Source organism: Psammomys obesus, unplaced genomic scaffold (genome assembly GCF_907164565.1).
Source record: "Psammomys obesus unplaced genomic scaffold, mPsaObe1.curated_primary_1811, whole genome shotgun sequence".
Taxonomy (NCBI): Eukaryota; Metazoa; Chordata; class Mammalia; order Rodentia; family Muridae; genus Psammomys; species Psammomys obesus.
The window spans coordinates 4,472,190-4,483,993 of record NW_026591450.1 but is presented as its reverse complement, the minus strand read 5'-3'; the positions used below and the strand labels follow the sequence as shown (position 1 = coordinate 4,483,993).

At 44.8% G+C, this 11,804-nt stretch overlaps 1 protein-coding gene across 1 annotated transcript in view; it reads right to left on the bottom strand.

Moving 5' to 3' along the window:
* Window positions 1–7,419, bottom strand: part of Myom1 (myomesin 1) — a 103,233-nt gene extending 95,814 nt beyond the window's left edge. Inside the window, exons 1-2 of the mRNA XM_055610186.1 lie at window positions 7,351–7,419; window positions 3,428–3,769 (exon numbers count right to left, since the gene is read on the bottom strand). Coding sequence (XP_055466161.1) covers window positions 3,428–3,741 — 314 coding nt within the window. The 5' untranslated portion in view covers window positions 3,742–3,769; window positions 7,351–7,419. The remainder of the gene's footprint in view (window positions 1–3,427; window positions 3,770–7,350) is intronic.
* Between the last annotated feature and the right edge of the window lie 4,385 nt (window positions 7,420–11,804).

The window sequence follows — 11,804 nt, the reverse complement described above, 5'->3', positions numbered from 1 at the left end:
CACACACACACACACACACACACACACACACACACACACACACACACGGTGCTAATTCCTCCCAACTTTCCTTTGGAAGGCGATTCATTTGAAGTAAGTGCTAAAAGAAAATAGATTCTCCCCAGTGACACTATTTCCATTTTTACAGCCAACACGAGAACCTTATGAATATCCCATGGCAGAATATAACCTGAGACCTATGAAAGCGAGATTGCAAAGTGATCCTGTTCTAAGCGGAATTTCAAAGTGTTGCCATCATACATTCCAGGTAAACCCCAGCAGCCTCTGGCTCTGTCACTGAACCTGCCAGAAGCACCCTCGAGGTCGTTGTCACCGACAACCTGACAGCTGTAGGTCAAGGATTTAGGAATCTCTGCCTCCTCCACAGTGACTCATATGAACATTGTTTCCCCAGTAACCTTTTGTATGCCCAGAGAGAGATACTTTTTCCAGTTGCCTTGGCATACATTTTGTACCTGAAATTTGGAAGACTTAAAATACTACATTTATTATTTAAATATTTTATTCTTAAGAGCGGTAAAATAAAAATTGCCTCAGACTGAGGAAACAAAAATCTACCAAGCACAGCAGGCTAGATAAGCAAACACAGTTAAGCCAACTGTAGGATTACGGGACCTCTTCCAGGGAAGCTTCCATTGTACCATGTCAGAGCAGCCACCGCTGAGTGATTGAAGACTTACTCTAACACTTCTTTTTTTATATCCAAAATAATCACTATTTTCTGTTTAGAACTACACTGAGACCTGCTGGGTGAGGTTCTTGCTAAGGGTAGAGGAAATACAGAACGGGTAGGAGAAGAAGGTAGTTACAAATACCAGCAAAGATCCCATGACCAGTTGCAGAAACAAAGAATACTATTGACGTGAGTGTTTCTGTCATGTTTGTTAAGAAAGTGTTTGTAAGGCTATTTGTGTTTCCTTTCCTCAGTTTTTTTTTTTTAATCAGGTAATGATAAATGCATCAGTACAACATCAATTAAGAGAAAATTAGTGGTTATCATATTTAGGTTTGAGATATTAAAAGAATGTCCCTCTAGGTACATTTTCACCCATTCTAAACTTTATAAAGCATTTGCAGTTGTTCAAAAGATAGTCATGCCAGGTCAAGCACAATTATGACCTGGTTAACTATATAATGCACTTACAGTGCTATGTGGTATAGTTGCATAATTCTAGGTGTAATTGTGTTTTCATTTGGAAATTAAGCATGACGTAAGGGGATAAGATTGTGTGTCAAGTTGACAAAGGGTGGGTGGATTTGTGGTGGCTGTTCTTGGTTGTCAACTTCACTACATCTGGAATTAGCTAAAACCCAAGTGGCTGGGTGCACCTGTGAGGAATTTTTTTCTTAATTAAGTCACTGAAGTGTGAAGATCCACTTCTAATCCAGATCTTCTGACGTGGGAAGATCTGTAAGTGGACTTTGCTACTTCGTGGGTTCTTTCTCTCACCCTTCTCCACCTGTTTTCTTCCACCTTTCAACCCCCTAACACTAGATAGGAGAGGAAAAAATGGGTGGAGAGAAAAGGAAAGAGAGCTCTGAATAAAGTCAGGGGTGGGAAAGGGGGTGACATTATTGTTAGACCACTTCCTGACGATTAGTGGTGTCGAGTTCCTTGTGACAAGTTCGACCTTCACTATCAGGATATCGAATTTCATTTTCTTATTGTTCCTTTTTTGTGTACCACTACTTAACAAACCATGACCAACTGCAACCAGCAACAACCAACTGCATCCAACAACAACCAACTGCATCCAACAGCAACCAACAACCCACCCCATCTCTTGGGTCCCCAGCATTTATATACCGTCTGAAAAGTCCCCAGAATTCCACACATCACACAATCAAAGCTGGCAAAACCACGCCCCTGCTAGAGCATTAGGCAAATCATAGTCAGCTGCTGCAAAGCAGCCCCATATCCCCACACCTGAGATTAAAACAAAAGCATCTTCCTATATTATTTCTGTGTTATAAAAAGAAACCAAAATTCCAAATTTGTCACTAGGAAGATCCACTTTTAATCTGGGCTACACCTTCTGCTAGCAGCCTACATAAAGGATACAGAAGAAGGAAGCCTTTGCTCTTTGCCTGCTGGCTCTCACTATCATTGGCAAGTCCGTTCTTACACTTGCATTAGAACCTACTTCTTCAGGATCTGGGCGTATGTTGAAAACCAGCTAAGACCTCCAGCCTTGTGGACTGAACAACCACTGGATTCTTGGACCTTCCATTGACAGATGGCCATTGTTAGACTAGCTAAACCACAGCCTAAAAGCCACTTTAATAAATCTCATAGCTATCTGTCTATGTATGCATGTGTAAATAAGTGTGTATGTGTTCGAGTGCATGTGCCTGTGTTGGGGGGGGGACATTCTATCAGTTCTGTTCTAGGGAACCCTGACTAATACATGCTTTGGTACTGAGACAGATGGAGTGTCTTGGAGCTGCCGCCTTGGCTTTAGCAGTCACGGCTCCCCTCGGGCTCTGCTCCCAACACTCATCGCATGGCTTACAACAACCACCTGAAACCACCTAGTGTTTGGGGGGCTCTAACACTCTCTTCCAGGATCTTCAGGCACCTGCATGCCATGGTACATACAGACTCATGCAGGCACACGTACACTTAAATGAGTAGCTCTGAAAAGAAGGCAACTTCCCACTGTCACTCGTAAGAGCTCCGTCAGAAAAGCAACCCTGACCCCCACCCCAGCAAACAGATCCAAATGGAAAATTTCTAGATATAATAGTTCACATTTATGTTAACTTTACTGTTGCCAAGGAAATGAGAGTATGTGTTTGCTCTGCAGAACAGACCTTCATCTGTGCTTTGCTCTTTCTAGCATCCTAACATAGTTTTCTTGTTTAAGAGCATGGGCCTCCTCCTTGTGTTTTGTTTCGGCACAGCCTATACTCATTCCTAGGCTCACTGAGAGAATGCTGTGCTTCTGTATAAAATCTTCAGGTAAAGAAATTTGTTGCTTGAATGATGGCTCAGAATTTTGAGCACTGGTTTTCAGACATTGAAAGATTCCAGTGCTCCTCTGCCGTAGTTTAGTTCCCTGGGACCTGTGAATTTTAAATTCTGAATTGGCTTTTAATCTAAGCAGAAACATTTCGAGAGCCAGGAAATCTGCTGGGTGTCAAAATGTTTTCTGGCTCTGCTGCTGCCAGAGTAACCAAAACTTCCTGCTTCTAGAATTATCACCAGGGCGGATGATGTGAACAAGACTCTCCAGTGAGACCGGGAAGCTCTGCAAATATCAAACAGACCATAGCGGGGAAAGGTAAGACACAGGGCCTGGGTCTCCCTCCATGCTTGGTCTGACAGGGTGGATGTGTTTAAGAAGACAGGAAAGACTATTATTCAGATATGTAACCCAGGATTGGAGGGCTGCCCCTGACTTACCCATGGGAATAGCCATAATCATAGGCTGAGGCTGTCTTCCGGCTGACTTCAGACCCTTGAGAATACTGGGCCGCTCCAAGACTGTAGGCCTGCGTGGCCTGCCGCTGGTAGGAGGCGGCAGACTCTTGAGTAAGGGCCTGGGACTCCTGGCGGTGTGCTGCAGAGGACCGGCTGCTGTAGGCGGTGGAGCCGTGGGTGTAGATGGCAGAGCGCTTCTTCTGCTGTTGGTAGTGGCTCATGGTGCTGCGAAGGTCCTTGTTCCGGTAACTGAGGTCATAGTGCTGGTGGGACTTCTGATAAAAAGGCAGAGACATCGTGTGCCCTAGAGTGGAGGGAGGCGACCTGCAAGAAAACCATTCCTTACTGAACCATCCCGAAGAACAGTTCATGCCAACCAATGCGTAAGCATGCACACAACAATCGTTCTGAGAAGTGAAGGGGAAGGATGTGAGTTCAGCTTAGCTGGGTACTCACCACCCCTTGGTGGCTCACACAGGCACCTCCTGCCACTATGCAGTCTGCTCTTTCTTGTCTAGAACAGATGAGCAGAGTTTCCTCATGGCTATTGTGCTTTTCTCTCAAATACTCCGTTACTCCTATTTCTAATACCCTTGGCCTTCTATTCTGATGCATGCTTCATTTAGGAGAATGTGGAATTATGGGAAATAATGTGGTATTCATTTAAAAAATAATGAGCACCTGCTGTGAGCCAAAAGTTATTCCAGCATGAGTACAGGTGAGAAAAACAAAACAGAAAACAAAAATCCTACTCCACCTGTCCAATGTTCAACAGCGTTGAGCATTCTGTAGGAGATCAGCAAGAGCCGGAATCAGTAGTTGTGGATTATACTGTGATTAATAGGTGCAATTAATAACTGCAATTAATAGGTGTGAAGTGTATTAGAATGCACCGTGGGCCATGGGGTAAAGTAAGAGACAGGATGCAAGTTAAAGCACCGTCATCAGAGACTGTTTCAATGAGACAGTTGAACAAAAGGCTGTCTGGAGAGAGTGCCCCAGACAGAGGGTCCGTGGAGAAGCAGCGAGGGAGAACAAGCACCGAGGAGGAGCAAATGGATCCGTCTCCACACAGAACTGAGGACAGTGCCCTCTGACAGAGTGATCACCCTATGGAGGACAGTGTGTGCCCACAGGAGAGCCACCACCATGTGGAAGCCCTGGAGAAGTGGGCCATCTACAAGCCATCAGAAGCTCATCCTTGTTTTACCTTTATTACTATTTTATGTGTCTTGATGCTCTGTCTGCATGTTACGCTTGTGCACCATGTATGTGCCTGGCCCCCGTGGGGAACAGAAGACGGTGCTGAAGTGACAAATGGCAGTGAGCTGCTATGTAGGTGCTGGGAATTGGACCTGGTTCCTCTAGATGAGCAACTTTATCTTAAAAAAAAAAAAATCCAAATCTAACAGCACTTGACCTTGGATTTCTAGGCTCCAGGCTGTAAGGAAATACATTCCTGTGGGTCAAACTATTAGTCCTTGACCTCGGTTCTCCTGGCTCTCACAGAGAAACACAGAGGTCACTTCCGTAGTTCAGGCTAATGAAAGCAGTGGCAGCAGCAGGACTGGAAGAAGGGCTCCACCTCTGCAGACGGTTTGAAGTTGCAACCCATGGCACTCACTGGGCGTTCTCCATTAGAGCGGAAAAGAAATGTTGCCAAGGTTTTTGGCCTGACTAACTAGAAGACTGAGGTTGCCATTATCTGAGATGAGGAAGAAAAGAAAACACCATCTTGGGACAGAAAGAAAAAAAAAAAGGCAAGAACCTGGTCTCAGATGTTCTCCATTTGAGGTACCTGCTACACCCTGCAGCTGAGGTTTTATGTGGGAAGGCAGGGGTGTGGATTTAAAGTACAAGGTACTAGTATAGGATGAATATCTAAATCTTGGAGTCAGCAGCATGTAGGTGAAACTGGAACTCAAGAAGATTGCTGGATTGTGAAACACACCTATAATCCCAGCACTCTGGGGACAGAGATAGGTGAATCTCCATGAGTCTGAGGCAAGCCTGGTTTATGCAAGTTCAGATCAACTAAGACTGCACAGTGATGCCTGTTCTCAGGTGGGGAGACAGATGACAGTGACAACAGAAAAGCCTTGAAACTAAACCTTGGGGACTGGCAATGTTTATGCATACAAAATCTTGCAAACACTTCAAACAGCAACTTCCAAACCAGAAAGAGTATATTCTATATAAAAATATGGAGAGTTCCAGTCACACTATGTGAAGAAGAAAGGGTCAGGCTTCAGTGTGGCGGCTGGCAGTGTGAGCTTGAGCTTCCTATCTGTCTAGCTATCAATTAATTAATTTTGTGTGTGTGTGTGGTGGTGGGGTTGCATGTGTGTCAGCATGTACGTGGAGGTCAGAGGACAAGTCAGCATCGGCTCTGGGGATCAGGCTGAGTGAGAAGTGCCTTTACTCTCTGAGCCCTCACATTTGCTTTTGTAAATACTGTGTTCACAAAAAAAACAAACAAACAAACAAAAAAAAAACACTGTCAATCACATGGCAAATGAAGGTAAGTCATAATTTTATAGACACCTCCTTCTAGGTTTCCAAAAAATACTCTTCTTTTCAAAACTATGAAGCTGTTTTCAAGTAAAGGTTTTTTTTTCTAACCTTGATTTGCTTAAAGATCCTAAGTGAGGAGTGAATCTTTTTTAATTTTTGTCATATTTAAAACTAAATTTTATTTAAGCCATTTAAAAAGTGAACATGTCCTCTCTAAAGAAGAAAATCCAGTAAACTCTGTTCCAGAAATATGTATCTAGGTCCCATGGAAAACACCAGTCTGCATGGCGTTTCCTAGCAAGCAACTGTTTCAACCCTTAAATAGATTGCTTTTTCTGTTACTAAATATGCAGAATTATACTTAATAAATAAGGACTAGGTAATGTTTATAGTATAAAAGCATTAGGATACATTAGTCTAGGATGGTATTAGAATTCGTGATGTATCAGATAAGTTTCTGTGATGATGCCATCAGAGTGACTTACAAGAAAAAAGATCTTTCATTTAAACATCACTACCCAGATGGTTCAATGCTATCGTTCCCACAAAACAAATCTTCTCAATGTCTTGTCCCAATTCTGTTTTCCACTGTTTATCATCTGCCCCAAGTATCTTTCTTTTATTAATACCTATGATTTAGTACGCAGGGGTCATGTGTTACCAGTCAACAGTCACCAGTGCTGACTGGTGAATAACCATGCTCTTTCCTTAAGTGAGCCAGGCTCAGTGCAACACATGACAGCCAGATTTGATTACAAATAAAGGTGGTTTTGTTGTCTTCTGTGCCTCTGAAACCTAGATTTTCTACCTAGAAATAATTTGGGAGGTTAGGAAGAAATACTAACTCCATGACTGTAATCTTGCTGTAATGCTCTAATACTGGCAGCAGAGGCCAAAAGCTGATGAAAATTACTTACAGAAGGGAATAGTTTCAAGGGCCACATGCCCAGTGTGCCACCTCACTATTACCCAGTCTCTCTCAAGTCAGAAATATCACAACACACACAGGAGTTCATCCCCTCTCTCTCTCTCTCTCTCTGAGCAAAGTCACTGAATCATGAACTAAGGAAGAACTGCAAGCATGCAGAAAAGGGAAAACTCTTCATGACTCCTGTCCCTCATCCAGTCCAGATTTCAACCAAAGTACTGAATTGTGATGTGGGAGAGTCCTTGAGTTGAATCTGAGACAAATATGATCTTATAGTTGTAGGAACAGCAGCTTAATTTCCAAAAGAATATGGTGGCGTGACAAAATTGCCACCAGCCCAGGCAGGCACCCTGCTGCTCTGCTTTCCTTTCCAAGAGTGTCCTCTGTTATTCCCTGCCGAGCTGTGAAGACCAGACGTAAACTAAACTACCGAGCACATTTGCGGCCTCTGTGTCACACTTACCAGTTTCTGGGGCAGGGATGCCAGGGGGACGTTCCACTGCTGCCACCGAGGAGCAGGAGGAGAGAATGAAGACCCACCGGAGGCCGAATCCAAGAGAGGAGTTAAGAGGCAGGGCTAGAGGCAGGATTCTGGGTGCCAGTTCAAAAATAATGCATGTGGTCAGGCAGCAGAATGTCAGGGCCCCACAGCCAGCCTTTTATGGCCAAGAGGGCAGATAAATATAGCAGCACTCCGGGAGGGGAGTCCCAAGCCCAGAGCAGAGGAGCAGAGCAGGAAGCGGCACGGGTAGCAGCATTAGGTTGATGGCTCAGTGAGTGTGGCCTGACGAAGCCAGATAGAGGACTTAAATAGAGGGCTATATGGGCTGTGTCCAGAGTAACCTTATTGCTTTATATTTAAACTAGCAATGCCACAAGTGGCTTGTGTCTAGAGCTAAAAACAGGTGTAGGAATCCGATCCTCAAAATGGACCTCATGGAATTTTAATGCCAAGATATGGCTTTGTGTGTGCTGTTGGTAACACATGTGCTACAGAGGTGAAAAGACAGCATGAAAGGAAAAACTCTAGGCATGCTAGTCGGCTCAGCTACACCCAGGCCCAGCTCCAGGGCTCCGAGTTGGCCCACTCCAAACTCTCTGTCATCCTTGAATGGTTGGGACTTGTGAAAGGGCCAGTCCTGCTGAGCCAGAGCTTCAGGATCTCTGTGACACAGGACAACAGGATAACTGGGAGGAGTCCTCCTGAGGATCCAGTATAGATGGTGTCACAGAGGCCAGAGATCCTGGACCAGACCAAGGACTCCTTACTATAAACATTTGCAAGTGAAGATGTGTGGACAGAGGGCTATACTGTGGGACATGCTGTGACATAGCACAGCTTCTATGATGAGATGTTTCCTATGCTTTGTTTTTGTTGTTGTTGTGTGTGTGTTTGGGGGGAGGGTGCTAGGGCTAAGGGAAGATATGAGGGGAAAGGGAGATGAGAGAGACTGGGGTGAATGATGTGAAATCCACATAGAATCGATTAAAAGTTTTTTAAAAAGAACTCTAGCTAGTAGATTTGCCTCACGTAGTTCCAAGAGATTTTTCTTTGCAGATGCAGTTTACTGTGCTCACACTGTCTATAAAAAAATACTTAATTCTATAATTAAGTATCTGTCTATATTTCAAGACCTACAAAGAGAGAGAGGGAGGGAGAGAGAAATTTTAGCTAGTTCTTTTCTTAAGGTAATAACTAGTTTTAAGGTAGATATACAGTTTTCTCTTTAAATTAGAAGGATGTTAATGTTTTCTGAGTATGAAATAATGAGTAGCTAGAAGACAAAATAAATACACAAGTTGTATTTGGCCCCTAGCATTCTGCCTGCTCACTTTCATCATGCAGAAGGACACGAAGTAGTTAGTAGCAGATTGTTACTCTAGGCATGGGGGTAGGGGAAGAAGAATCATTAAGGAATGAAATGTGAGAAAAACAAATAAGAGCTAAATCCTGCCTCAAATTAAGAAAGCTTTTTCCTAGGTTGTGGATTTTAATTCACAACTAAAATTCACATGTCAACAACATGCAAAAAGAAAAATCTGCATCTGTTCACTTTGGCTCATAAAGCATTCAGAGAAAGCCTGGGGATTCGTGCATCCGCGCGCCACGCCCTGCTAGCTCACTGAGGCACACACAGCACACTGTAGGATGGGGAGAGTCCTTAGGAATGATTACATTATGATGGCGTAGGTAACGTGACGCAATAAGGGTACAGTGCAGAAGGAAGACGCGATTCCTGGTTAGAGCTTCGTAAAGCAAAACCTAAAAGAACCCCTCACCTTTACAAGCTAGGAATAAAGGGGGACTCTAACGTTATGCTGAGAAAAGGGGAAGACATGTGACTGATATAGGTCCTGTGGTAAAACTTCCCAAATGCTAACCCACATCTCTCCAATGAAGATCCTTTAAACAGAAGAAAAATCATAGCTGGGTCGTTCAGTGTGCTCTTTTGAAGGCTGCAATTAGAGTAACCTGTTATTGTAGGATAACTGCCATGCCCCTTCACTAGCTTAAAGTTGCTGTGTGTGTGTGTGTGTGTGTGGGTGTGTGTTTGGAGGTGGGGCCCAGGTATCTGATGCCTAGTCTTACTGTTTACTGAATGACTTCAAGAACCACTTCACTACTGTAAAGATCTAGAACCACGCTCTTTCTCAAGTTGTCTCTGGATCCATTTTCTGTGCTTTCGATCTAGAAAGTGACTTCTACTTTGTCCTCACGCATAAGCTGATCTGGAACAGTTTGTTCTGAGGAAGGAAACTGCTTGGGGTTGACATGTCACCTCTAAAATGCTCCTTCATTGTTGTTGTTGATCTAATGTCGCCAAAAATAATCCAGAAATGTGTTACCATGTAAGGCTGTGGGTTGCAAATAGGGAAGGGGAGTGGGGAAGAGCAGGAGGACAGGGCCCAGAATTCTCATCAGAAGCCAAATTTCACCTAGTTATTAAATGAACCAGTTCTGAACTAGATCTAGATCTAAAATTAGAGCTAGTTATCTGAGCAGTGGCAAAATGAAGCCAACGCAGTCTTCCATCATGCTCTGCAGGCTACAAATGGCCCAAGCAAGCTCCCTCCAAACTCGGCAGAAGGAAAGGATTTCTGGGTCAGTGGTCCTGGAAAAGGGCAAGCTCGTGATGGTCCAGCACCAGCAGGTGAGTGACAAGTCAGGGTCCCAGCGTCCCCTTGGACTCGGTCTACTGCGACATCCCTGGAGTAGATTCTATGCCACCAACAAGCACAAACAGTTGGATAGAGACCTTGGTTCTCTGTGGAATTCTCAAGCATTTGAATATTAATTTCTTCCTACTCTTTTCTGCTGCCTATATTTCTTTCTCTTTCTTCTTTCTTCCATCACAGGAGCCTTTACTTTGCCAAACCCTCCATGTTAATTATGTTTCTCACTGCTCTGACAAAATACCCAAGAAAAGCAACTCAAAGAATGCAGCTCTGGTTCACAGCTTGAGGGTCCATCATGGAGTGAAGACGTGGTCCATCACGGAGGGAAGGCGTGGCGACAGGTACAGAGAGAGGGATGCATGCTGGTACTCAGCTGGCTTTCTTCTTTTCCCTCAGTCTGGGACCCCAGGTCATGCCATGGTGCCACCCACATTCAAGGTAAGTCTTTCCTGCCCAGTTAAACCTTCCTAGAAACACACCGAGAGAAACTGCCATGCTCTCCATGTCTGATCGAGGAGGGAAACCCTTGGTTGCTGACATGCATCTGCCTGGGATTGTTGGTTAAGTCGGCAGAGACTGATAAAACACACAAGCATGAAGAGAAATGGTCAGCAGCACTAATGGCAGCTCTCACTGATGCAGAGGTGAAGGAGTGACCTTGGCGTCTGCCTCCACCTTGATCCAAACCCCAGCCTTGACACATCTCTCCCGAGACTACATTTTCTGGAGGCAGAGTTTAGTATGGATGGGGCAGCATCTTAAATGACAAATAGGTCCCAAGTCCCAGGCCAGCCATAATCACCTATAGCCTAAGATGCCCTAATGTATCCTATGGATGAGAAGGTAGCTGCACTGTTTTAACCTTGATCCATACCCTACTCTCACCACGTCCCTCTGCCCTCCACAGATAGATGAAAGGCTCTGTGAATGCTGTGCTCTCTTGCAGTAAGAACAGTGAGCCACACAGCTGTTTGCTCAGTTTCTTTCCTTTTTTCTTTCTCCTCACCCCACGCCCCTTCCTGTGGTCCTCACAGGATCTTTGCTTAACTTGGGCTGTAATGTTTCTCTCTCATTGTTAACTAATGTGTGCCAGCAGACAATAGGTTTGAATTTTCAGACAGGAAATTTGAAAATGCTGCATTTTGAGAATGATGGCAGCTGGGCGCGGTGGTGCAAGCCTGTGATCCCAGCGCTCGGAGAGGCAGAGGCCAGCCTGGATTACAAAGCATTACAAAGTGCATCAGCGCTAACGCCCACTGTCAAAAAGTCTGGGCAGTGTGATGGCTACGTACAGCAAACCAGGTCTAAAGTCAAGGCAGCTTCAGGGCTGCAGCTGGGGACGGAGCATGCGTACAGGCAGAGCTCATTCCATCTCCTCTCCCTTAGATCTTCTCTGGGGCCCTCCCTGCTTTCCCAGACACCCTCCTTAACACAGTTTAGGGGATCTTGGCCATCGGACAGGCATCCTCCTGCAGTCCCACCCCTCTCTGTTTCTCCGCTTCGCCCCTCAGTTCCACCCACAGCAATTCCTCAAGCTCCCGGACTTGATGCCCCAGCTCCTCCACTCACCAGTTTTGAAGTTTCAGATCCTGTGCTCCTCAGATACAGTGTGCGCTGGTCACAGACATCTTGGATCCTCGCCCCAGCTCCTCCAAATGTGACACTCCTCTCTGTTTGCCTAGCTTCTCCTAGCGGTGAACACTTCTTTCCTTGATTCACTTCGACTCCATGAGTGCTCCT